This window comes from Amblyomma americanum, chromosome 3 (genome assembly GCF_052857255.1).
Source record: "Amblyomma americanum isolate KBUSLIRL-KWMA chromosome 3, ASM5285725v1, whole genome shotgun sequence".
Taxonomy (NCBI): Eukaryota; Metazoa; Arthropoda; class Arachnida; order Ixodida; family Ixodidae; genus Amblyomma; species Amblyomma americanum.
In genome coordinates, this window is record NC_135499.1 from 123,502,097 (window position 1) to 123,529,041 (window position 26,945).

A 26,945-nucleotide genomic window follows, 5' to 3' on the forward strand; every position below is an offset into this window, starting at 1 on the left:
TGCGTATAACCCGCACCCCTCCTAACTTTGAACACCACAAAAAAAAAAGAATCGCATATAACCCTCACGTTTACCTGAAAAAAAAAAAAAATGAGTGGTAGAAACATACAACTGCGCACTAATAATAATTAATAATTGGTTTTTTGAGGAAAGGAAATGGCGCAGTATCTGTCTCATATATCTTTGGACACCTGAACCGCGCCCCCCCCGTAAGGGAAGGGAAAAGGAGGGAGTGAAAGAAGAAAGGAAGAATAGGTGCCGTAGTGGAGGGCTCCTGGAGGGCTCCGGAATAATTTCGACCACCTGGGGATCTTTAACGTGCACTGACATCGCACAGCACACGGGCGCCTTAGCGTTTTTCCTCCATAAAAACGCAGCCGCCGCGGTCGGGTTCGAACCCGGAGTTTCGCACAGCACACGGGCGCCTTAGCGTTTTTCCTCCATAAAAACGCAGCCGCCGCGGTCGGGTTCGAACCCGGGAACTCCGGGTTCGAACCCGACCGCGGCGGCTGCGTTTTTATGGAGGAAAAACGCTAAGGCGCCCGTGTGCTGTGTTCATTTCATTTTGAGAACGTTTATTCAAACGACCACTACCATGTCACTGGTTATCCGATTGTCATTCATTGCCGCTCTCACTACTGCCAGCCGAGGCTTCATCGCCACTCTCAAAGACGTAGTCATCCTCGGAACCATCCAAGCTGTTACTGATGGCACATTTTTTAATGCTTTTACGCACCAATTTGGTCAGTATCGCTTTCCACGCATCCACGATCCACTGGCACAGCAATGGAATATTGGGCCTTCGCACGTGTCCTGTCGGTGTGAGGGCATAACTCATGACGCCTAAACAAAGCAGGCAAACAGTGCAAACTTGGGTGCAGTACACGAAACAGCGCTTGACACTAGGCTCAACAACGCTGGCTGAAGAAAACGTGGCCAGTGGCGTGGGGAAGAATGAACGGACTATGAATGTGGATTTGGCTACGCCTTTCGTTGACCCCTCATCGAGTTGACAAGCGTCGATGACGATTGGGATGACGGACTACACGGGGGAGGCCGCTGCGCATTGCCATGAAGCTGACCCCCGCCCAAAGAATAAATTCGCAGATAACCCGCACCCCCACTTGTTAAACGCGTTTTTTTTCTTCAAAATTTGGTGTGGATTATGTGCGAGTAAATACGATATGTCCTTGACATCGATGCCGAAGCATGCGTGCCCAGAAACACAGTCGTGGGGATTGTTAGTAGTATATTGAATGGGGAGCATAAATCTGGATTCTTCTGAAACATATGACAGCATAAAGGGCACATACTGTAAAAACCGGACTATAGGTCGGACCGGAATATAGGTCGACCCCCTAACTAACCAATTCTAAAAATGAAAAAGATCTTTTTCAATGGGAAAAGTACCGAAAGACATTCTTACTTTGAAACAAATGCGACTCGAGAGGTTGCACAATGGTGACAGTATTTAATTTCATTTAAATGCTGCTTGTATGTACACCCGGCAAATGTATTAACAATATCGCGCACCAATCGGCCCGCGTGTTTGTTTCTGGCAAAGGCAAGTACGGCGCCGTAGAGCAAAGCCCTCCTCTTCATGAATCGCCGCAACCAGGATGGCGAGCCTTTGAATTGCGCCCTCGTGAGTCTAGAGGCACGCGCGATCTCTGCCGCTTTCACGCGGATGCATTCGGCAGTCACAGACAGCGATCTTGCTCGCAGCGCAACGTTTCCTTCCTATTCTCGATACACTACGGTCTGCCCACGAAATGATGTTTTCTTCTGGTTGCTGCAAGTTGTAATACGCAGCCTCTGCCTCCGCCAGTACTGAATGCTCTTTTCGGATACTCCAAATTCGCGCTGTGCCGCCAGGTTCCTGTGAGCTTCCTCGTACTCAATCGTGTTTTTCTTGAAGGCGACGGTAAATTGCCGTTAGCTTCCGCTTTGCATCTACTGAAACGCAAAATGGCGGCACTGCTGCTGATGGCGATGGTGATGGAGGCTGTTGACTTCAGCCACCCATTGTAGCAAGACTTCCGTATTTTTTCCGCCATTGACCGGTATATAAGACGGGGGTCGACTTTTCACCATGGTTTTTTGAAAAAAAGTTCGACCTTGATGCGTCGTCGGCAAACCTTGGCTTGACCACGTGATCACAACGTCACCTCACCGGCGGGCTATAAAAGGGGCTGCCTGAATAAATCGTTCCTTCTTGTTGTGTCATTCCTGCGTGATGCTATATTGCAGTGGCGACGAGATAGCGCGCCGGCGCTAGGCGAACTTACGTGCGCAAGAATGAGTGCCGGGCGGCCACCGGAATTCACGGATGCAGAAGGTACGTGGCCTACGTATCGTGTTCGGCTGGAGGCTTACTTCGAAGCCCATAGCATCGCGGAACCAACGAAGAAGCGAGCGCTGCTCATAGCTTCGCTCACAGACAGTGCGGTGCGAGTGGTGCAGGGGCGGTGTCATCCAAAACAAGTGAATGAGCTGAGTTACCAAGAAGTCGTCCAGCATTTGGAAGACCACTATGCTCCGCAAGTTAACGAGATCGCTGCAAGTTATGCTTTCTTCAGGCGCTCGCAAAAAGACGGGGAGTCTGCCCAGGACTTCATTGCGGAAATTAGGCGGCTAGCGGAGAAGTGCAACTTCAGAACGTCACTGGAGCGCATGTTACGGGACAGAATTGTGTGCGGTGTGCAAGATGAAGACGTCCGGCGACACTTACTGACTCAACGGAAGCTTACACTAGAAGAGGCGGAAGACTTTGTGGTCTCGGCACAGAAAGCCTCCCAGAACGCCAAAAGCATGCACTCGTCAGAGCCAGGAGAGGTACATTTTGCCCGTCAAAAGAGTCGTTCATCGAAGCCGCGCCCAAGGCTGGAGAAGTGCGATACATGTGGCAGGTGTGGTGGCGAGTCGCACACCGAGGCGGAATGCAAACACCTTCACGCGGTGTGCTACCGGTGCGGCAAACGAGGACATCTGCGCCGAATGTGCCAGTCCAGCACAAGTTTCCTTCGGCACGCATCGCACCCGGGAGGCCAACGACGCCAGGGCTCCTACGCAATGGCAGCAGCAGGGGACACGAGCTCGGACGACAGCGAAGCCCTGTACACTATTGCAGCGGTTCTCCACCAAGAAGCCAGCATCCGCAAGGTTCGGCCAATTTACAAGGACATTAATTGGAATAACGTCCCTCTTACTATGCTGGTGGACACAGGATCACCCGTGAGTGTCATCTCCGTAGCGACGTTCCCGAAGTACGAGGCGCTGTGGCCGCCGTTGCGCAAATCACAGCTTAAGCTATCCTGCCTCTTGGGCGAACTTCCAGTTGTCGGACAGCTCAGTATGACGGCTACATGCGACGGGAAAGGCATTCCGGGTACGGTCGTAGTGGTCGACAGCGTCGGACCATCTTTGTGCGGCAGAGACACAATCAAGGCATTCAACGAGGCTGGGGTGGCAATGCTGTCGCGTGTGGTCGCGAGTGTGCAACCAGTCGAGATAAAAGCTGACAGCACGGAACTGCAAGAGCTGCTCAACGAATATGCTGACGTGTTTGCTCCAGGACTCGGCGTATGCAAGGGACCACCGGTCACATTGCAGCTGAAAGAGAATGCGTGTCCAAAGTTTTTTAAGGCCCGTACGGTTCCCTACGCTTTGAGGGACAAGATGTCTGAAGCGCTGGACCAACTGGTTGCGCAAGATGTCCTGGCGCCTGTGAAAACCGCCGAATGGGCAACACCAGTGGTACCCGTTTTAAAGCGCGATAGGTCTCTCCGAGTGTGCGGAGACTTTCGTATGACAGTGAATGCAGCCACAGTGATGGAACAGTACCCGTTGCCTCGAGTGGACGACATTTTTGCTAAGCTGAATGGCGGAGAAGTATTTACGACGTTGGACTTACGCCAAGCCTACAACCAGCTACCTTTAGACGCGGATGCCAAAAAGATAGCAGTGCTGAACACTCAGAAAGGCCTCTTCTGTTTCAACCGATTACCTTTTGGCATAAGTTCTGCTCCAGCTATATTCCAGAGGCGGATGGACGCGCTGCTGGGCGATATTCCAGGAGTTCAGGTGTACCTGGATGATATTATCATCGCTGAAAAAAAGGACGATGTATCAAGGCTGAAGAGGGTGCTGCAACGCCTGCGGGAGTACTGTCTCCGACTGCACAAGGATAAGTGCAAATTCCGGCAAGACGAAGTCACTTTTCTCGGCCATCGGATCGACGCTAAGGGTCTGCGACCAAAGGACGATAACATCAAGGCTGTTATCGAAGCCCCAGAACCTACTTCAGTGAGTGAGCTGAAAGCTTTTCTCGGACTTGTAAATTATTACGGCAAGTTCTTGCCCAATCTGGCCACTGTGCTGGCTCCGCTGTACGCCCTCCTAGCTAAAGGGGCCAAGTGGGAGTGGAACAAGGAACAAGAAAAAGCTGTTCAGAAAGTTAAGCAGGCAATTGTGGCTTCCAAGTTCCTTGCTCATTACGACCCGGATAAGCCACTGCGGCTTGAGTGCGATGCGTCATCAGTAGGCATTGGGGCCGTTTTGTCCCACCGTGTGAACGGTGTTGACTACCCCATCAGATTCCGGTCCAGGACACTCACAAAGGCAGAGCGTAACTACTCTCAGTTAGAAAAAGAAGCACTAGCACTGGTGTTCGGCGTCGCACGGTTCAAGGACTACTTGTATGGACATCGGTTCGTGTTAGTAACCGTCCACAAGCCTCTTACTGGTTTATTCAATCCAGGCAAACCAATACCACCGATGGCGGCTGCGAGAATCCAGCGCTGGGCCTTGTTCCTTGGCAACTACAGCTACACATTGCAGTACCGCAAGGGCAGCGAGAATTCCAATGCAGACGCCCTCAGTGATTTCGCAGGCCCAATGGACGGACATATGGTATTGGTCGTCGTAGACTCTGAAACAAAATGGATAGAAGCAATTCCAATGAAAATTGCCACATCGCAAACAACGGTGGACGCACTACGGTCAATATTTGCACGCTTCGGCCTTCCAAAAACCTTCGTTTCAGATAACGGTCCACAATTTGTGGGCGCCGTTTTTCGCGAGTTTCTGGCACGAAACAACGTAAAGCAACTCACAACAGCCCCTTATCACCCACAATCAAATGGTTTAGCCGAAAGAGCTGTGCGCACGCTCAAGGAAGGGCTAAAGAAAAACCCTGGAAAAGACCTGGAAATGCGTATAGCTCGGTTTTTGTTCCGATATCGCCGAACGCCTGTTAAGCATGGCAAGTCGCCCGCGGAACACTTATTCGGCTACCAGATAAGAACAAAGATGGATTGCATCACGCCCGGTGAGAAGTCGGCAGAAAGCCAGCGAAGAGTAGGTGCGCCTAAATTGGATGTGGGAGAACCGGTCTGGATGCGCAGTTTCGGAGCAGGTCGCAGGTGGATTCCAGGAGTAGTGCATGGTCAACAGGGCTCCAGGATGGTCTCCGTTGACTCGGAGCAAGGTCTTCAGCGGCGGCACTTGGACCAACTGAGACGTCGGACTGAATCAGAAGACAGAGCCCCTGGAGAAGTTGGCAAGCGGGAACCTGCGGACGACGCTCCAACCACGTCGCAAGATAGCCCAGAAGCATCCGGGACGGAAACTGGCCCGCCTGGTTTGCGAAGATCAACCAGACAGCGACGGCCACCTGTACGCTTTCCTCTTTAAGGGGGGAGAGATGATGCGTCGTCGGCAAACCTTGGCTTGACCACGTGATCACAACGTCACCTCACCGGCGGGCTATAAAAGGGGCTGCCTGAATAAATCGTTCCTTCTTGTTGTGTCATTCCTGCGTGATGCTATATTGCAGACCTATATTCCGGTTTTTACGGAACTCGTTTGTGGCAGCTGTTGTGAACAAGCTTTTGGGGAGCGCATTATCCTATCGCTGTGATACTGCAAGCATGGAGGGTGTTTAAAAAAAAAAGAAATGGTGTAATCCATAAATTTCTGTCCAGTGCAGTGAGGCAGCATGTGTCATTACCATGTGCTCATATGCTGTTAAACTCAGCATATGAGAAATATTGTTCTCCTAATAAATGAGCACTTTAATAATAATAAAAAAATTGTTAGCTCACACTTTTTAAGAGGCTACAGCTAGCTTCAACTAATATGTATGTGTGTATAGCATCAGTTCCTAAAAACTTAATTTAGACCACCCTACTGTGTTCAGCACTTTTGTTGTGTGGCACCATAGTGGAGATGTATTTTTCTCTGTCCAGGCTTAATATTGAGGAAGACATGTTGCCGGTCGCTGCCAATTTGCCCCACGGATACCTCTCATACAAGCCTCTTGGCCTTGGCAAAGGAGTGAGTCTTTTGCCCAGAAATACATTTTCATTCATTTTTCACTCCACTCTATATTAGGTACCACTGAATGATGTTGAACAAAACAATTCTCTCCTGTGTTTTTCCGTGTGAAAACATGCAGGGTTGGCCTATTTCACTCTATTTCTGTTCACTTCTGCATGTCAGTGTTTCCTGAAATCGACAAGCATTATTGGGTGACATCTCTGGTTCGAGCATTGTTTGCACCCTTTTTCGTGCACCAACAAGCTGCACTGTTAATCTTGTGTGCACTATCTTGGCTTCCCGCATTCCAGTTCTGTGGCCCTGACGTGCGACTTGTCGAAGGTGGCCGGGAGCTGTTCAAGGTTGGGTTTAGGCTAGTCTCCACCGTCCACACCAAGGTATAGTTCAATTAATTTTCTGGTCATCTGTCTGCATAATAGTGTTGTTGGCCTTCTTTTGAGCACAGCAGTCTTAGTAAAGGCGCAGTTTCTATCTGGCAATGTTCTTTAATAAAGCTGTCATCATATTTATGCAGAGCTATCTGCAAGAAAGGTGGAAGAGTTTTCTTGTTTTACAGTATAAAACCGTAAATACGGTTCTTTCTCCACGATGTAACATTCATGTAATCCCAAACACCTTTCTTGGCATGGCCTGTCAGCAACTGTTTGCATTATAAGTCATGCTATTTCACCTTGTAGCTTAAGGTAGAGGGAGGCTTTATGTTTTATTGGGTAGCGGTTAAATTACAGTGTGAAAAAAACTGATTGAGAAACTAAAGCTGAAGCCAGACATTAGGTGAAACAAAATTCCTTTTCACAAGCTTTCGAGTTCCTCTTTACCATCGAGTAGTTGTGTGTCAGAGCTTTTTACATGCAGGCCTTGTGCCTGCTCTCCAAGCGAACCCGCTCTCTTTTTTGCATTTATTCCCAGGACCAACACCTGCACAACTTTTTTGTGCACTGTCAGAAGCTTCTGGAAACAAAAGTTCTAGGTCCTGACACAGAGACGAGCACTCTCCTGAAGGTAAGCCCCTGCATGTTTTTCAAATACAGCCGTGCCTGCACTGCACTCTTGTAAGATCTCCCGACACATATTTTGAATGAGCTGGTCAGAAATACATAGGCGAAGCCTCTTACTTTTTTTTTAAGCCGTAAGTGCAGGTTTGTAAACACTTACGTGGCACTATTGAATTTACTAGCGCACAAGCAACCAAAACTACAGCTGTAATGTGACATTGTGTGTAACATTGCAATTTGAAGTGATCAGTGACAGTTAAGATATCAAGGGTGCCTCAGTTTTTATTTTACAATTAAGGGTGGTGGTGGCCGTCATTTGCTGAATTTGCAGTGCAAAGTTTTTGAAACAGAGAAAATATTTGACCAGGGCGAGCTTTGAGTCAAGTACATATATTCATACCTGGAAATAAAATTTGTTAATCTGATGGGTTAGGGTGACTCTTTTGACAACTGAGTGTCTGCATACTTCTCTGTTGGTGGCCTTATCTCTCTTAATTGCAACCTTATTGTCACACTTCTTAGTACTTCTTATTACTATTTGTCTTCTTATCTGCTGTCAAACATGTTGCATAGTAAGAGAACCTGATGTTCACGGGAGAAGTGCCCATTGCTGTAGTTGGATGATTTGAGCTTAAGCAGCTGTGCTCCATGGCACACATCTGCTCTGTTTGTTTCAACAGTAAGATAAGCATGATTTTGGATGGAAGGGCATACAGCATATAAAGAAGTGAAAGACAAATTAAATTTAATACCCTTTCCATGTTCTAAATTACCCTATTTACACGATTGTAAGTCGACTCGAATGTAAGCCGAGCCCTGCACATTACATTTCTGAAAAAAAAAACTTGGAGGTCGTTTACGCTTGGCTTTTAATAATAGAACACGATAGCACTGTCCTGCAGCCTCTGCTTATCACCAGCCGCTATCGGCTGCCAAGTGCGGGCTTGCTTCTGGGTACAGTCCAAAACGAAAATGTATTAGTCACTGGACTGCTCGTCCACACTTGCGCCATTGTCCTCACTAGCGCTGCCGTCATGATTGCTGCTGCGGTCCCACAGCTCGTCATTCTAACATCGTCTTGCAGTGAAATCCCGCACTTTGCAAAAAGCCACATCACGACATTGCGTGGAACAGCTGAAAATTATGCCTCATTGCAGCTGCCACACCTGTATCGCCCATTGCAAACGTCGAACTTGTGGCCTGCGCGCAGTTGTTCGTTTCTTCGGCATAAAGAATGGCAGCCATCTTGAACGTAGCTGTGAACGAGAGTCGGTTGCTTACCGGACCCGAAGCACAAATGATGAATGACAAAGCACTACATTAAAAGCTTGTGAAACGCGGCCGGCAGTAGTCAAATGCGTCAGGGCCACGGAGAAACTACGCGTGAGCGGCGTCGGCTCTTCCATCAGCTACCGACACTCCCTGGCGCCACTGCGGTTCCGAGTGTCGGTGCCGTCCCAGTTCGAACAGCGGCCCTTCCATCAACTATCGACACTCCCTTGAGCGTCAAGTGCATGGTTGAAAGTAAACAAAAAGAAAACTTGGACAACGCCTATTAAGAGTAGACCGCGAATGTGTTTTCGGGCCACCGCTGCTTATCAGCAACCGCAATCTGCGGCCACTTGTGAGGAGTGAGCTGATGGCAGTTTGCTGCTTATCAACGGCCACCATCGGCCACCGTGCGCAGGGTGGGGATGCTGGTTCTGCACGTTGAAATAGCAGTTGCTCAGTCCAGCACCAAGAGGGATGCGATGGAGCTGCGCAGCAAATATGCAACCATGCTGTAGCATGCCTGATATCACATTTGTCTCGCCTTTATTTATGGTCCGATGCTTTGGTTTCAATTTTAAGTCGACTCCCGCTTCAAATTTTAAAATTTTGAAAAATAGGTCGACTTGCAATCGTGTAACTATGGTAACTCTGGTAAAGTTTGAAGTAAATATCGTTTCACCACTAGTTCTGATTGCCGTTTCATATTGCAAGGATATGTGCATTTCTGTTGTGCTCATTGGGATTTGCTATTATTTTCTTTTAAAATTTTAATTAATGGCAGCAAAGCTGTAGCATTGATTAAGCGTTACCTTTGTGATTTATTTCCGCTTCTTATTTAGAGATAAGGACCTTGCCATTCTTGTAGTTTGTTTATATGTGGCAATCGAGCTTTCTGGCATTGAGTTGCTTGTGGTGTTTCAGCTTGATTCTCATGCTCTGAAGTTTTCTAGTGTGCTCGGTAGGGTTAACATGTCATGTTTTTTTTTTCTCCATCTTTTGAATGCTGCATTTTTGGTTAAGAATAGTTTTCAACTTGACCAGCTGTCAGGATTATTACCTGTGTGATTAAAGCATGAGCTGTTTGTCATTAGGATGCTGTGAATAGTATGCAGCATGTTATTTTGCTATCGTCATTTCAATTTCTTGCATGTTGATGGCATTTTGTATTTGCTTGTGCATATACCTTAGATGTAGAATTTTTGTTTGCTATATTGCAAGAGGAATCATGGTGGAAAACCTTTTCTGTGTACGGCTGAAGTTTAGGTTTTAAAGAGTTTTGTATTAATACTTTTAGGCAACCTTATAGCTGTGTTTATAACTGTCCTGCAAGCATAGAACATATTCTTTATGGGCATCGTTTGCAGTTCGCACAGATAGAAGGTAATATTATGTAGACAGGATTGTCAGTGAAAGGAATTCATCTAAGAATGTATGTGGTCTGCTAACCTGCACCAGTTTTTGTTCTTGAACGGATGAAGTTATTGCAGTTTTTCAAGTTCTTAACGAATTCTGATGAGTATGGATCAAGGTACTCGACAGTTGAATGTGATCGTGTGCCTTTTCTTTGGTTAACTTTGGCATAAGAATTTTGGATGATATGATTGGAGCATACTAGTGACATAATCTTATCATTTTCTTAATGCTAGGGGTGCCTTCCTTTTTGTTTTTCAGTGACTTAGGTTGACCAAAAAAACCTTTTATATTGTCATCTTTAAAAGGCAATTCTTGCTTCAAGATTTCAAGAGTATTCCTGCATTTTTAGACTCTTGGGAATTACTAGCTGTATGAATGAGGGCACTTTTCTTTGTGCTGTGATAAACCACGTGATATAAGCTGTTGTCATAGAAACGCCTGGCCTAGGTTTTTCATAGAGTGAGGAAGGTGGACGAGAGATGCACTGCTCTGTAGGAGGCTGCATTGACTCGGGACACAGCAGTATGCCATTTAACAGCCGGTCGTTTAACAAGCTTGTGGGTGGATGTGCATTTTTCTGTTCCTGCATGGGCTACTAATCTCTGCAACCTGCCCTCTCTTGGAGTGACCGATGGATTAACCTCTTTGTTGGTGGCTTGGCACGCAGCATGACTTAGTAGCAGCATGATCTGTGGTTCTATGTGTCAGACTTGCACATCACAGTTTTTGCAGGTTCTTTTTCTTGGAAAAGGTTCCAAGCATAGTTTTGCTTGGATTTTACAAGGCAGCATAGCTTTTTTCACCTTTGCACCATGAGGGCCATGCAAACGGCAAGAAATTTGCTCTGAATTGAAGTTGGGGAAGAAACATTTTTCCAACTTTGACTTTTGTGTAGTGGTACATTTAGTGCAGACCAACACACATCTTATACCACAAAGATGTGTCTCTTGACATTGCTTGAATTGTGCACAAAGGAAGTAATTTTGCCTTGAAGGGATCAATAATGGCTTCCTACCTTTTATTTATGGCGAACATGTGCATGTATTGGTGCTTAGCTACTGTATATTGCCGCATGTAAGTACCGTATAGCTACCGTATATTGCTGCATGTACAGTACTCACGGATTGAAATAGGACATTCGGAGCGCGTGGCCGTCGCTTCATGGAGCGCCGCCCGTAGACGCTCATGGAACCAAGGTGGTGCATTGTGGTATGGCGTGAGAGGGAGAACATCTACAAAGCAGAATTGTTCCTTCCAGTAGCCAATCAGCCGGCCTGTGGTTTACCACATGCCTGCGTGGCACTGCAAGGCTAGCGCTCCGAATGTCCTATTTCAATCCGTGAGTACTGTACATTTGAATATGCGTCGACCTACATATGCATTCGACTTATATCTGAAATCAGTTTTTTTTTTCTTCAGCGGAAAGGGCTGTGAGTTAACGAGATTTTTTTTCCTTCTCATTTCATTGGTCTCAGAACGCATCTCTCGTTATATTCTGATCCAATGTACGAATATAACGCGAACTTTTTCTTCACTGTTCCTCAAGGTAGCTACAGTGGTCTTCACCACTAGACTCGTGAGTTGATAGGAGAAGCCAACTTTTGGATCACCTTGAAGCCGCGTGGTGCATACGGGGAAGGTAGAGGGTGGCAATGAACGTGGAAAGAAACCAGTGCGGTCCATTGAAAAAAAGTAGGCACTGAAAGAGTTGGGTGAAGTAGGGAAGGGGGACAAAAAGGGAATGGGCACGTGCTGGACATCGCGAAACTTGTTGCAGTGGCAGCAAGGCAATGTCAGCAGCTGGTGCTTCAGGGTAGACTGCATGCGTTAATGTGTTAAAGGCTTTGCTGTGGTCGATGATGTCGCGCACATTTCTGAAATGCTGCCTCTCGTATATTACCGACGTATCTGCTGCTTTGCTATTTTTGCAAGCCATCGCTGTTTTTTTTTTTCCGAGCACTCGGTGCCTCGGCTGTAGTTGGCTTGAAAAAACCGTGATCACATTATAATCGTGATATTTCTTCTTTTTTTTTGTGAGGTCTCAAACCTCCCCCTCTCTCTCGCCCGCATTATAGTCATGGTCATGTTATATACGAGTAAATACGGTATGTTTGAAGTCTACTTATACGCGGCATGTATACAGTAATTCTTTTGGGGTTTTCACTTGATGCCCTACCTAGGATTAATGCAAAATTTGCTAAATCCTGCTGTTGGCTTAAGAAGTGCAGGAGGTTAGATTGAGTTAGAATCATGTGCACATTACTGTTTGTTATTCCTTGTATATCGCATGTTACTTTGTATCCCACAAAAACAGTGATTATTGTTGAGGTATATGCTTTATTTAGCACTCATTGGAGCCAGGACTAGAAACCGTAGCGGCACAGTGTAGCATCCTAGCTTATAGGCACTTGAATGTTAATGCAGCCACAGTTTGGGGAGCACTAATTAAAATACCTCTTTTGCAAATAAGCAGCACAAATATACTTATTTAAGGTTTAGTGCATCCATTTTTGTACTGGATTTAATGGGTGACCTGCCCAGAGATGGATAGGAAGACACTATCAAGTGCCTATTTTTGTCCTTTTATCAATCAGAAATTAGCTTCTGCTTAATTTACTGCACAGAAAATTTTGCCAAATTGACAAGGAAAAGCTGCTCTTGTGCTTGATTTGTTTTACTTTCCAGTCACCAGCTACATATACACTGTGATAGCTAACCTTTTTTTTTCTTAATCGAATGCGTTATGAAAGACTGGCTGCCCTTCATCACTCTGATAGGTGAAACTTTAACTAGCATATTAAAGATGTCGGAGATAATGATGTGGTTGGGCAGAAACCCACCAACATTGCTAGTTAAATGCCCTAATTTTCAGCATCTTAAAAATTGTGCAATATGAAAGTATCTATTCAAGACATGCTAAGGAGTAATGTATAATACTTTTTTATTTTTAACAGAGTAAAGCCTATATAGGTTGTGCAATGCTCTAAATAAAAGGACTGCCTGTGCATTTTATAAATTAAACTGTACTGCTTCTAACTGCAGATATTTTCATCAGGCATAAGTCATGCTTTCCTTATTTTCTGAATGTACTCAGTTATAGATTCTGAGATTAAGGAGCTGCTTTCTTTGAGGTTCACTGTGTTGTTGCTGTATACTTTGACACTGAAAGCAAACAGTTCTTTGAATCAAACAGCTACCAATTCATGAAGCTTTATCATTTAATATTGGTAATGTTGTTGCAATTAATGCAGTTTAACGCTATTAACATGCAAATAATTCCTAGAGTTACATTCTAATTTTACAATGGCTTTGGTGTGTTCAACATTTTTAACAGTATGACAGCTCTTTCTGATTGCTTTCTATCTAAACAATGTGGGAAGCAAGGTTGGTGCATATTTCTAACAAAATATAAACTTCATATGGCATCTCTTCTGGGCCAGGCCTGTGGAGGAAATTTCGGGAATTTTCCTAAATGGGGCCCTTTCCTGCAATAACATTGGAGTTTTTGTGCACAATTGCAAATGATGCAATCTGGTCTGCACTAAGTGCAACTGAAGGAATTCACTTGCTGTATTGCCATGATTTTCTTAATTGATGCATTATGTCCTGAATAAAAAATAGTGTTGAGAGTAAAAGCAAAAAATTTTACTCCTTAGCAGTTTTCCTGAGCACATTGGCTGCAATCATGTGCAGTTACGCTCACTGCAACCTGCAACAGATGAGCTGTTGCATAACAAGCAGCAAGATGTGCACGATGATGACAATGGCAGTTTAGCTTGTGGAAAACAGGAGAGGGTTAATTTTGCTTGACATGTTTCAACAGCACAGTGTATTGCTATTAAAGCAATGCTCACTTTGGCTGCTGTCAACACATTGCAGGTTGTATTGAGTGCCACTGTTCACACTAGTGGACTTTTATTCAGGACAATGTCGCACAGCTAGCCACAGTGTGCAGAGATGTTGGAGGCATGTGAGTGAGGTGCATGTCACTGCTTTTCCGAAGAGAGAGACGGCAGGTTGTGTGTGCGTGGCCATGCAGGAACAGGCACTCCCCTCAATGGGCACTGAGGCGGAACGGGAAATCTCAAAGGTGGTCAAGGTTGGTATGCTCGTGGCACATCATGTGTGAACTCCGCATGCTTGCAGTTTCTCGTTGAAAGTCATGCCTCGTAAAGTGATTGCAGACTGGTTGCTGCATAGTCAGGTTTGGAGGAGCACAGCAGCAGGGTTAAGGTGTGTGTGGCCTTTCTTCAATTCCATTCTACACCTGCCTAGTCCCGCCTAACCTTATGTGCACGCAGGTCCAATTAGGTTTTGAGGAAAAGGTAGTGTTCATGAAAGCCGTGCAAATTTTAGCCTCCTCTAATGACATAACTAGCCTGAGTTTGCTTCTTTCCATAGTTCTGCACATACTTCACCTGCACAAGACAGGATTAGGAGACAGTTTCCATTTTGGTCCCATTAGATGAAAATTCCGGGTGAAATTTTTGGATCGCACATGCACATGAACACTTCATTATGCATTCGTTCAGAATTCATCAGATACACTTCTGTAGCTTAACAAGATTGGTGGCATGCCTTTGTGTCGCCTGCTGCTCTCCGCATAAATTTCATATATAAGAGCACCTGCTCTTTACATTTCGTCCTAAAATAACCACTTAAAATGCTGTGTTCAAATACGGAGCCAAAGTTTGATAGGTTTCTGCATCTTCACCTGGCAGACTTTCTACTGGAACTTTGTTTTTGGCAGTGGGAAACAACGCGGCATTGCACGTCTTGATGAAAAGAGGGAAATTTTTTTATAAGGTTATCGCAGATATGGGGCATCATATAACTGAGCATAGTGAGCCTTGAATGTCTAATGCCCCTTTTTTTAATTGCTAATGGTTCGTCTTTCTCCAAGTGTTATGTGCATGGGGTCTTAGCTTGCCTCTCTTGACAAGCTGGTTACTTCTGACTTTTGTATTTGCCACATGTTTCCTTAATTGCCCTGAATGACATTTTTATTACTATAGTGTAAAAATTCTGTTGTGTTTCATACATGTAGTATCTGTGCTAAATATCTTCTGTATTACATATAGCATGATGTTGCATATATTCTGGGGGGGTTGCTCTTTTGCAGCCAGAAAAATGAAGTATTCAGAATTCCAAAATCTTCAAAAAAATTATCTTGGAGAAGTGCAGTTTAAGGGTCGAAGTGGTTTACTTTAGCATAGTTTTGTTTCGCTGAAAGTTTTGCAGTGACATTTTGTTTTTGTGTCTGCGTTAGTGCCTCAGCTAGGTACAAAAGCTAATAGAACTCTGTGGCAATTGTATGTGTCCATGCTGTACGTCCTCTTTATTGTGGAGTAGTGAAACTACTCATTGGCTGCAGTAAACTCTTGGGTGTGAAGGCACACACATAGTTGCATTCTGTTACAAGGCAACTCCAGATTCAATGCTACACAAAAATTGACAAGGAATATAAACATTGACAAAAAATAATGTTTCCCTTATGTGGCATCATGATTTGCATCTGTGGTGAGGAGGTTCCATGACAACAGCTGTTTGTGGTTGTCAGGTCAGTTTTTTTGGCTCCTGTACATAGCACAGCGTTCACCGACTTGTGTTAATTTTCCTGCTTTTCTATAGAGCCTTGGCAGTGTGTTCAGATGCCTTTGTTACCCCCCTCACCTTCATGAGTGGCTACATGGTGCAGCCATTGCCAACATTGTGGAAGTTATTTTCTTCTCTGGCATTACAGCCTAATGTGTTTCCTGTCTAGTAGATGCTTTCTAGCTTCATTATACAAGTACAGAACTACAGCCACTGTGCATGTGGAAAATGAATGTACAAGTCACAAAGGGTAAAAGAGTAGTACTATCGTGGTAATGAATTAGGTGTCAGGAAAGGTAAACTGTGCTACAAGACAGGATGGAGAAGAGATGAAGACAGGACAAGCACAGTACATACCCCTGAGTGTACGTTCCTGAATGAATCATGTCAGTGTGGTGGAGCAAATAAATAAGCGGGTAGACGTCAAGTACGGTGGTGATGACAGTGCTCTCGGCTTCTCTGCTTTGTGTCGGTGCAGACCACCAGTGCGTTCATGCGGCAGCTACCAGTGTACTCAAAGTGGAAATATCTGTTATCCTCACCAATGTAGTCGCTAGCATGCTGCACCCGCTGTTCTGAAAATGCTAGTCACAACATATTTCACAAATTTCTGTGGCGATGGCTGTGTGGTCTGAGGTGTCGGGAAATGAAGCCGCTAGATTTTCATCAGTTCTTATTCGAACCTCATTCGGACCATTGGAAAAGTTTCATTATGGTCAATGCCTTTCAGAGAGAGATTCCAACATTGAAGGCTGTTTGGTTTCGGCATCAGCTTTAGTGTCAGCTTCGCTGCTCTGGAATCAACTGAAATTGCAAAGAATGGGAAGTGAATGTATCTCATGCTTAAAAATCTGAACAGAAAAATTTGCAGTTCTTTGGGACATTTTTATTGCTCATGAGTTTGAATGTATGGATTGGCATACTCTACAAACCAGGAGTGCATTGACAAGGTCCTACTCTAAGTGAGAAATAAAAGAAAGCTTTGCATAATATAAAGTAGAAATATCATTGCTAGTGGCCTCAGATTTAAGCATTGTAGCGCACAATAAAGTTTGATGGTGTATACTGTAAAAAAATTTTACATGAAGCGTGATTCTTTTTTTCTGCATGTAAATTTATTATTGCATTAGCATTAGAACAGTCATGTCAACGAAAACCCTGTGGCGTCCAGCGTTTGCCGCACAGGGCTTAGAGAAGAAACAAAAACCTTGCCATACCTCGAGCGTGATTCGAACCCACGGTGGCATGAACAGATCAGCTTCGCTTGCTGCTGCTTTATACCACTGGGCCATTGCTGTGGCCTCTCTCAGCACTTGTTAAACTGCAACCTCTCATGTTATACTTTGGAAATTGTAGTGTTCATTGTAGTTTTGTAGTTTTCATCCATGTGCAATAGTCCAACACAAGATCACGCAGCCACTTGCACGTGCCAGTCCAAGTTTGAACGTGTGTCCAGTTTGAAGCCTATGCAGGATGGCACTTAAACAAATTCTTGATCCAACTTGACATCTCGTTTGAACAAATTGAACAATATCCTAAGTGATTTCAAAGAATTGGAAAACATGACAAGCAAATCTCCTCCCCATGTGTTAAATTGCCGGCCCCTTGCGCGTGCCACAGATCTCTGGCATCTGCGCTAGTTTGTGTTGACTGTGCAAAGAGGTCACCACGAGTTGGTGCACCTACAAAATTGGAAGCCCACTCATCAACACAATCTCCTCCTCATCAATTGCATTGATCGCCCATTAATTTTTATAATATTTTGCTTGCTGTTCAAAACTGAAAACAAACATGAAAAAGAAAATTTCTGTTCAATATGCTTTTGCCCACATAGACGTGCTTGAAATCTGCATGCCCATTAAGTAAATTTGGTGCGTGAAAGGCTTGGAATAAGTTTTATTTATTTATTTGATATATATTGCCATGAATCTTTGCAGTGTTTGTTTGTTCATTGTATGTGGCAACGGCATGTCGGGGGAGGCGTCATTGTGCGCCATGGTCGTTGGAGGATCTTCGGTGTTTCGCTTGAGAGCAACCTCACCTCCAGAGGTTGCTGTCTTTAGTTTCCCCTATGTGGGCTGGGAAACCTTCCTTGTACCGCAGCTGCGTAGCTGCGGCGTGGCAACGCAAAGCGAGAGGCTGACAGCGACGGTGAGCGCAAAAGGCGGTTCGGCGAGTACTCCTCTCGATGCAGGTACTCGTTGATTTCCTGCGGACGCTGGTCGAAGTGTGGTCGTGGTGCGTCAACGGCAAATCCACGAAGACCGATACGTCTGTACGGGCAGTGACGAAGAATATGGCTTGCCTCACTGCAATGGAAGCACAACGGTCGGTTGTCGAAAGTGCTCCAGGCATCGCATTTCTTGGGGCATGAGGGTCGTTCGTAGGCTGGGCGGGCGGGGGCAGGGAGGCGGCATTTTGGAACAAGTGGCTCATCTCAGAGAGGGCACGGGGTGTCGTTGGGGATGCGGAGTGCGTACTGCAAAGGCGTAGGTCATGGCCTGGGGTTCTGTGGCTGCCGGAGGGCCAAGTGCCTGTCTTCCCGCACCACATCCATGAGAGTCGCTGCTTGAGGCTGTGCGGAGGATGGCAGCAGTCGTAGCTCTCCACGGACGATTTTAGGGATAACTTTCCACAAGCTGTCGCTAGTGGTGGCCATCGTGATCGGACGAATTGCAGAGACATAAGTAGGGTGGTTGTACTGCTGAGTCCGGACGTCGAGGGTCTTCTCGATGGCGCAGGCTTCTTACATGAATTCCTCGATGGTTTTGGCGGCTGGCCGACGAGGCTGGCAAAGAGTTGTTCTTTGACACCGCGCATTAAAAACTGAACTTTCCTTTCCTTAGTCATATTGGGATCAGCGCGGCAAAAGAGTCGCTTCATTTCTTCCACATAACCGCGTACGGGATCGTTCAGAAGCTGGATCCTGGACTCGAGGAGTCGTTCGACTCTTTCTTTCCTCATGACATTGGTGATTGTCTTCAAAAGTTCTCTCTTGAATAGCCCCTATGTTGTTACGGAAGACTCGTGGTTTTCATACCACGTGTGTGCTGAGCCCTTCAGTGAGAGAAAGATGTGCTGGAGTTTCGCCGTATCATCCCAATTGTTGAATGACGCCATGCGCTCAGATTTGTCCAACCATTCTTCGGGGTCTTCGCCTAGGCATCCACTGAAAGTTGGTGGCACCCGTGGCTGTTGCAGTATGATCGGTGTCGACATCGTTGGCGAGGTTGCGGTGCTCGTAGGAACGTCTTTTCACTGTCCGGTGCAGTCCGGCAGGGTCCCGAACTCAGGCTGCTCTCCCTGGAGACGTTGGCTCGGTGAGATGCTGGCTCGTCCTCGGGTGTAAGCGCAGAGGGCTGGTGGCACGACTTGAGGTGGTTTCCGGTACATGGAAGGCAACCCTGCACCTCCACCAGATGTCACGAAGTGGTGACTGCAGTCCGGAGAGCAGAAAGGCTGCAAAAATGGTGTCTAAACAAAACTCTATTGGGGCTGACTTGCGCCCACAATGGACTGAATCACTCGGAGGCGGCGCAGCAACAAGCGTGCTCAGTGGTCGTCGAACAGAATGCTTGCCACTGTCAGCCGTGCTCAGTTTAAAGCTGATAGCGAAATTTTGAGATAAAGCGCGAAAAGTTACTAGAACATTCTGGAACAATGTAGAATTAGCTCTACCTGGATGTGATCAATCGAGATAAATCTGGTCCAGTCTTGCGTCGCAAACAAAGCGATAAAGTGGCGTGCTGGCAGCTTTGAAGAATGAACAAACAAACACTGCAAAGATTCGCGCCAATATCATTTATTTTTACATACTGCAGCCTCACTTGAAGCTATGGATTAAAAATTTCGGTTGCTGCTGGATAACAAAGTATAAATGCTGTGTACAATTTCTGAAATGAACTAATGAAAGGCAACAGAAAAAAAATATTCTGAGTACTACTTGTCACAGTCGTACTGGAAGTTCTTGGCATAAAATTTTTGCATCTCACTCTGGCTAAAATATTGTAACTAAATTAAATTGTAATTTGTGGGGTTTAATGTCCCAATGCGACTCATGGGCTATGAGGGACATCGTAGTGGAGGGCTTGCGATTAATTCAGACCACCTGGGGTTCTGTAACATGCGCTGACATTGTATGGCGCATGGGCGTGAGGCTGCATGTGGCCTTGGAACACCCTGTGCTCTGTGGGCTTTTCTTATTTCCTTTACAATAAGTATCCTTTGTGGGCCCTTTTTCAAATGTTACTGCTTGATCTCAAACTAGTGCATGTGGCAGAGATTAATGCGATAAAAATGGTTGGATAGGTCAAGGTATTGGTCCCAGTTTCTAGAGGCTTATGATACCGAGGAACAAAACACGCATCTTTTTCATATATTTACTTTATGATTCATATCTTTTATTTGGAGCAGTTAATGGTGTCATGACTGAACATGTGGTTAAGTGGCTGTTATTGTTGGCTTCCTTTTATGATTTCCATCGTTTGTGTTCTGAAACAAATATAAGAAGTCTCGAGGAATGTTTTAGGGAGTAAACAGTTTGGCAGCCCTGTAGCCAGATATGCAGTGGCAGTGCATAGAGTGATTCGTGTGTTTTCTTTCATTACGGCCACAACAGCTGTTTTGAATTTTTCTAGTCTAAGGAAAGGAGACTTAGGCACTGGAAAACGGTTTATGACAGCTAGTGCATTATGAAAAAAAACAAAACAATGAAACTGCGGCTTGGTCTTTTGTTTGGGATCAGAATGTTTGCCTTAATGCAGCATTATGCTGAAGGTTGACTAAGCTGCACGAAATTTTTTGGGGCACAAATTGTATTGCAGTAATTAATGGATGCCTCAAGCCAGGATTACATAACAGTGGAGGGTATATAATGATGGAAAACTGCAAACAAGGCATGGAATAAAACTGACTGCCGCATATTTGTCTTTCTTCCTGTGCCCCCCCCCCCCTGCCAAACTTTGCGCTTGTCCTCTTTCCTTCCTCCCGTGATGTATGTCAAACTAACGATAGCCTCTGTGAACAGTAGGGCAGTTTCCAAGAAGTGTGTGATGACCTCTTGTCTGTTGCTGTCGCGCACTTTTTCTACGTTGGCAAAGGCACTGCATGCGGTGGAAGGCAGTGCCATGATCCACTTCCTGCCGACGACACTCAACCAGCTACTGCGGCTCCTTGTTAGCACAGGCAGCGAGGAAGTGGCGTTAAACACGGTGCGCGTTCTCATCCACCTGGTGACCTGCGTGCACGAGGCTGGCCGCGAGGACATCCTGCACAGCTACGTCCAGGTGCGTGCAACATGCAAGGGAGCTCGGGAAACAGGAAGGGAGGGCACAGGAACATTGTCCGTGTATGTAGTGGAGGGTTGGAAGGCTTTGCAACTCTGCAGTCAGGCTCCGAGTTGAACTTTTTATACTAAGTTTTATTTATTTTAAAAAATAATTTAGCCTCCAAACCAGCCGCAGCGTAATCGTGCTTGCGTCGAGCGTTTTGCAGATATTTTTTTCTCGCCCTAATGTTGAGCTATTCAACTTGACGTAGGCTTACCTAACCAAACAGTGAATTTCTACTGATGGGATGGAGTTGAATTTTGATGTTTTTTTTTTTATCTCAAGCGACTAATCAAGGTTGGCTTTATCTAGACCAGTGTCCAACTTGCAGGGTTGGTTGATAGCCAAGTGTATGCATTTTTAATTTTTGTTTTCCAGAAAAGCCTTTTTAATGAGCTGACCAGAGTTGGAGAAATCAAAGGATAACGCTCCAAGCTTATTCATATACATGACTGTGTAATAGAGAAGAGGGCGGATATTGGCATTGCTGGCTCAGTTGCCAGAGAGACGTGCATGAGGTGCAGGAGTTTCCGGTGGGCACCGTATGAGCATTGGTGTGCTTTCTGTGGTTTTCTGTTAACCTGTCTCCATTCTTAAAGCAGAAATAATTCTTGTGAGATTCCAGTTATTAAACTCATGTTTGGCTATACTTCCGCAGTTGTCTTTCACTGTCAGTTGCTTTTTATTCATTTTTATGCTCTCTTTTTCTATCTCTTTAGTATTGCAACTCAGGGTTACAATGAATAGTTAAGTTGGGATACTAGTAATACACTTTTTTTGCATGGATGTGACTACGCATAACTCTTCATTCTGGCTTTTAGCAGGATGAGGATGCAGGGGGAATCAAAATAATCTGGAACTAGTGTTAAATTCTTAAATTGAGCTTCTGAGCTATGTTAGGTGTGTAATGCGGTGGAATGATGTCAGGTGTTCATTACTGTTTGCAGAATATATAGGCAGACTTTCTGTGTATAGGCACAGAGAGTTGCAAGGTCTGTTCTTGTTTTCTGCAGTGTTCATAGCGAGACCCTGATGAGGTGCTTTTGCCTGCTCCTGATCTCCATGGGCTTTTATTTCTGTTTCCAGTACATGTTCGTGACTGAGCCACCGCAGGGCTCCCAGCAGACAACGGTTCACGAAGAGTTGACCAAGGCTCTGTCGTCACTGTTGGGACCGGACAATGCCGACTTTCTGGTGGTGCACAAGTTCCTGCACCAGTCGTGGTTCTTCTTCCAGATCCTCGCAAAGTCCATGGCCCAGCACCTAATGAACACTGACCGCATCAAGGTGGGTTGGGTGTTTCTAGTTTGCGTGGTCATTGCACCTTGTGCATAGGTTGAGGCAGTCCAGAAGAACAGTTAATGTATTTTTGTAACGAAAGCTACATTGGCCACGAACTTGCAGTTTCACCGTGCTCACATTCCCACTATAGTCACACCGCACCACGTGACCAACCACGTGTCGAACCACGTCACAACAACTAGCCACACAACCAGACTAACCTGGACTTGCAATCAAGGTTAACCAAGGCTAACCAAGCTATGCCTTGGCTTTCGCTACGTATATCCTGACATAGCCGAGCTAAGCCACTGCCAATTTTTTTCGTATTATTTGCTGCTTTTGCTTTGATTGGCATTTTCTTCTGCTGTGGTAGCATTCTGTGCTGTATACGAATTCTATTCCTTGCTTTTTAGCTAAATTACTTCATTCTTCCCTTGGTGCAGAACACATACATGTTCAGTCATAAGCCACATTGTTCACAGCTATAGAGCCAGCGTTAACTTATCTAGTAGGATGTGAGCAGCAGCTTGCAATTCCTGTGAGGGAGGAGTAAGGGAAATAACCAGCTCATGTGCAGAAGTATGCCCTAATTTCTCATTTCAATGTAAAAGTACAATTTATTTATGTTTTCCAAGGTGCTTGAGGCTGCAGGGCTTTTTTTTTTCTTAAGTCTTTTGGTTGGCTGTATGGGGTAGATGTTTTCCAATGACTCATGATTAACCAAGCAAGCACACATGTCACATGCAGTAGTGAACAGAAAGACAGCAGAATTAAATTTATATATAGTATCAGTTAGATGTGAGCTGGCCTGAGATACAGGGAAAGAAAATTTTTCGTTCCACATGGATGGATCTCAGTGTAAACACGTGTCAGGGCAAGTATTTTTACTCGTAACCAAATGGCTAGTACCCTTGAATGCAGTAAGATCCAGTGCTTTAGGCAGACCTGAAAGCCTCGAGCAGTGACAGCCTCGTTTGTTGCCCTTGCTTGGCTGTTCATGCTCTATTCCTGTTTACCCTTCCTTCAGATGCAGAGGCATGAGCGTTTCTCCAAGGAGTACCACAACCGTGTGCGGACACTGGTGCAGTGCCTCATCCCACACATCATGCAGAAGCACCGAGACCAACGTAACGAGACCAAGCAGGCCAACCAGGGGCTGGCACACTTCCTCAAGGTGCGACCTGCTCAGCCGTTTGATGACTGGCTTCATCCCCCTTTCATTTATTCAGCTCTGGATACCTGGCTTATCCTACTTTCATTGAGTAATGCATTGTTTGCATTCTTTATTTGTTTCCTTGTCTCTTTTGCATTGCTTTTTCATTTGAACGTGGATCACCAAGTCGCAAAAGCCTTCACTCTATCTTTATTTTTGTTGTGATGATGCTAATTATAATCAAAACTTATGCACATTGATGACTTGATGCTCATGAGCTGCTTCAGGCTCTTGTGGCAGCTTTCAACAGCAGAGTAAAAGATTTGACCATGCAGTTTGTACAAGAGAACCCCACTGTTACATTCCCGGGTGCTGTGTTTTCATGAGGCAGTACCACTCTAGCTTTCAAAGAAACTCGTACAGTACAAACTCGGCGGTTACATTGCAACTGTAGCAGCGTTTCTGCATGGTACGTTGCGAATGTTTAGCGTGCAAGAAATGGCAATGGCATGCTGGCAAAAGTGGGGCTTGTCCTACACTGCACCAACGTTTGGCCACCACTGCATTTGGCGGCTTCCAGCACGCTGCACCTACGCCGACACTTCATGCGTTTATGGGTGGCGTGAATTTTGTTGCGGCTGTTGGTGCAGCTGTGTTGCCACAGTGACATGAATATTAACGACTGATGCTGAGAAAATTAGACTATGCAGTGGCAGGTGCTGCGTAGGCAGTGCTGTACAAGTCCCGGTTGCACGGCAGGGCTCCGAGACTGTTCTTTTCTTGTCACCTGCTGCTTGAAGGACGCAGTTTACAGATTGTAATAGACTAGGACTGTACAGGATTAAAGCGGCGGCCACTGTAAAAACACAAGTGCATGCATGTTGCAACTTTGCCAGTTTGTGGCAATGGCTCCCTCCTCTCTGCTGTCTCCCTTCCACCTACAGCTGCTAAGGCAAACGGAAGGCCGTTGCAGGGCGTTTAGGGCTCTCTGCACATGCAGAGTGAATGTGAAAGCCATAAAGCTTTGCAAATTCAATAGAGTCATGCTGTGCTTATGAGGAATAGAAAAAACAATGGTAGACAACAATGCACAATTTTTTTTTCGTGCACTGTAATTGGTTATGCTATGTTTCCTAGCTGCTACATGAAAAACATAACAGTGGTTTCCTACTGTAGTAAGTTTTTAAATATGCGCCAATGTGCTAGCTGAAATGGCGTCATCTTTCTAGTGGTAGACTTTCTCAAAAGAAAAAAGGAGGCATACTTTTCGTGTCAGACTTAATGGCCAGTTATCAAGAGATTCTGTGGACAAACATCTTGACGTGATATGAAAGAAACAGGTTCATTGAATAAATGTGTGCCTTAATGTGCATGCTTGCATTTGTGCTGCTTTATCATGGCTGCAGGTACGTAGACGTGGGTTGGCTACTTTCTCACTGAATTATATTTGAGTGTCAGAAATGCCCACTTTTTCTTGCTTGCCGTAGTAGCCCGGGTTTTGTGCGAAGAGCAGACTTATCTGTCAGGATGAGTGTATTTTACTATGGTTTTCTTCTTTCCTACAGAAATGCTTTTCTCTAATGGACCGTGGGTTTGTGTTCAAGCTCATCAATTCTTACTTGGAGAAATTCAAGACTGGTGATGAAATGGTATGTGTTGAAAGGTTTCATGCTAATACGCTGCAACAGTGTACTTTGCTGCTCTGTATGTTATCAGAGATATTTCCTTGTGTACGCAAAACTTCTGCATATTTCCTTAAAATTGCTGCAAGGCATTTGTATAATGAAAATGGTTGAGTGCACTATAGGTTACTTTAACACACACTTGTGTACATTTCCGTGAAAGAGCCAGATTGTGTTGTATTGCCTAAGTCCAATATGTGGCTTCTTTTGTGTGTAATGCCTTAAAGGAACACTGAGCTGTATCCTGTATCTGTAGATTACCATGTTCTAGTGACAAAAACACTACTTTCACTGAAAACGTGGCCCATATAAGCTAAAAAAGACGCAAGGATAACCAGCAAAAGAAAAACAACCTGCTACGATGTTAAGACCAATTTTCAAACACTGATCTCTGAGGCTAGGCTACACACTATCCGGTTCAAAACAGTGATCGTGGAGTCTTTCTTGGTCTTGATGCCATGGGTTTGAATAGGGAGGCGGGGAAATGAAATGTTCTATTGTTAAATCTGATTTGCTCGGCTATAAATGCGTGTTTTACTGCAGAGTAAGCTTCGGCATAGCCGCAAAGAGCCAAGCAATCAATTTTTGCTGAGAACAAAAATTGGATGAAGCTCCTCGTGGGCATCCCTTTGAAATCAGCCCGTTACTAGATATCAGTTTCTCCCACAGATTTAGCTGCGGTTGCTTAGTTTGAACACCAAAATGAAGCTTGTGTGCTTGGTCTTGTCACTTATCTCAGCTAAGCAGCGTATAAAGAACGTGTTTATAGTGTAGAGAAATATTTCGTTTAATGCATCTGTGTGGGCTGTTTTAGTGCTGCTGTTATGCCTCCATGTTGTTCAGATTAACATTGTTAATTTTTTTCAATGGCATAAGCTGCTTTAAAATTATTCAAAAACCTAAATACAATTAAATCTGGATGTAACACGTTCATGTAGTGAATTCCTCTATAATATTTTGAAGTTCCTCAATTCCTCAATGCCGCCCCCATTGAAGCATGCGTATTTGCAAACTCCATGTAACAGATGTCTAGTGCTGGTAGACCTCAACATGACAAACTTACTACACTAACTGTATATCAGCTAATGGTGGGTTACATGAAAATTGGCCAAACCAGGCGAAAGCACGTCGCCGACACCGCAGTCGCCCATTGCGCCCTAAGCACTGCGAGCTCTGCACGGTGATGCGTGACTACAAAAAAATCTTGTCAGCTGTAAATAGATATCCATGAATGTATTTCATTTCCCATGCTTCATCATGTGTGTTTTTTCTTGATACAAATTTCAGTTGACGCGAAGCTTTTGCTGCCCTGTGAAATTCATATCATCGAGGGCAGCACTTTAGAAATTTTCTCCTGAGGAAAGCATCTCATAAACTTTTGCTGCTGATGCTACACGTTATGTGAGCAAAATGTGGACCACTGTTGTTTAATTAACTTTGTTTGCTTCAAGTTTTGTTATGTCTGGCCAACAGTTTGGTTCCTTCATCTTTCCAGGAGCTGCACTGCTACAAGTTTGATTTTCTAGAGATCATCTGCTCCCATGAGCACTTCATTGCTCTCAACTTGCCCTCTTTGAAAGGCGCTTACAGCCGAGGACACTCGAAGAACGCCAAAGGTATTGAAACATTTCACTTCGTTGGTGTTTGTCACACGTGTTTTGTTGTATCAACGTTCATATGCCGTACATGTTTTTGCTATTGTCGCTTATAGCAGTGTTGAGTTTTTTTTGTGTGTTAACCACTGGGAAAACCTTGTGTGTTTTCTTTGTCCTTTGCTGCTAGCGTCTTTTCTTACTTCTTGCCACTGCATTGTCCACTTTGAAGGTGGGAAATGAAAACCTTGACGAGGGATAAGCATTTGTACTCAGCATCTGTAGGCGCATTCAAT

At 45.1% G+C, this 26,945-nt stretch overlaps 1 protein-coding gene across 16 annotated transcripts in view; it reads left to right on the forward strand.

Annotated features, from left to right (window-relative positions):
• Positions 1-26,945, forward strand: part of Ziz (dedicator of cytokinesis protein Ziz) — a 176,938-nt gene that overhangs the window by 99,825 nt on the left and 50,168 nt on the right. For 8 of the 16 annotated variants that reach the window (XM_077657805.1, XM_077657807.1, XM_077657804.1 and 5 more), the window contains exons 19-27: positions 6,249-6,336; positions 6,630-6,716; positions 7,249-7,341; positions 14,059-14,118; positions 20,714-20,899; positions 22,028-22,228; positions 23,250-23,396; positions 24,941-25,024; positions 26,553-26,673. In XM_077657805.1, coding sequence (XP_077513931.1) covers positions 6,249-6,336; positions 6,630-6,716; positions 7,249-7,341; positions 14,059-14,118; positions 20,714-20,899; positions 22,028-22,228; positions 23,250-23,396; positions 24,941-25,024; positions 26,553-26,673 — 1,067 coding nt within the window. The remainder of the gene's footprint in view (positions 1-6,248; positions 6,337-6,629; positions 6,717-7,248; positions 7,342-14,058; positions 14,119-20,713; positions 20,900-22,027; positions 22,229-23,249; positions 23,397-24,940; positions 25,025-26,552; positions 26,674-26,945) is intronic. The other 8 variants (XM_077657808.1, XM_077657809.1, XM_077657811.1 and 5 more) reach the window with 1 other exon arrangement.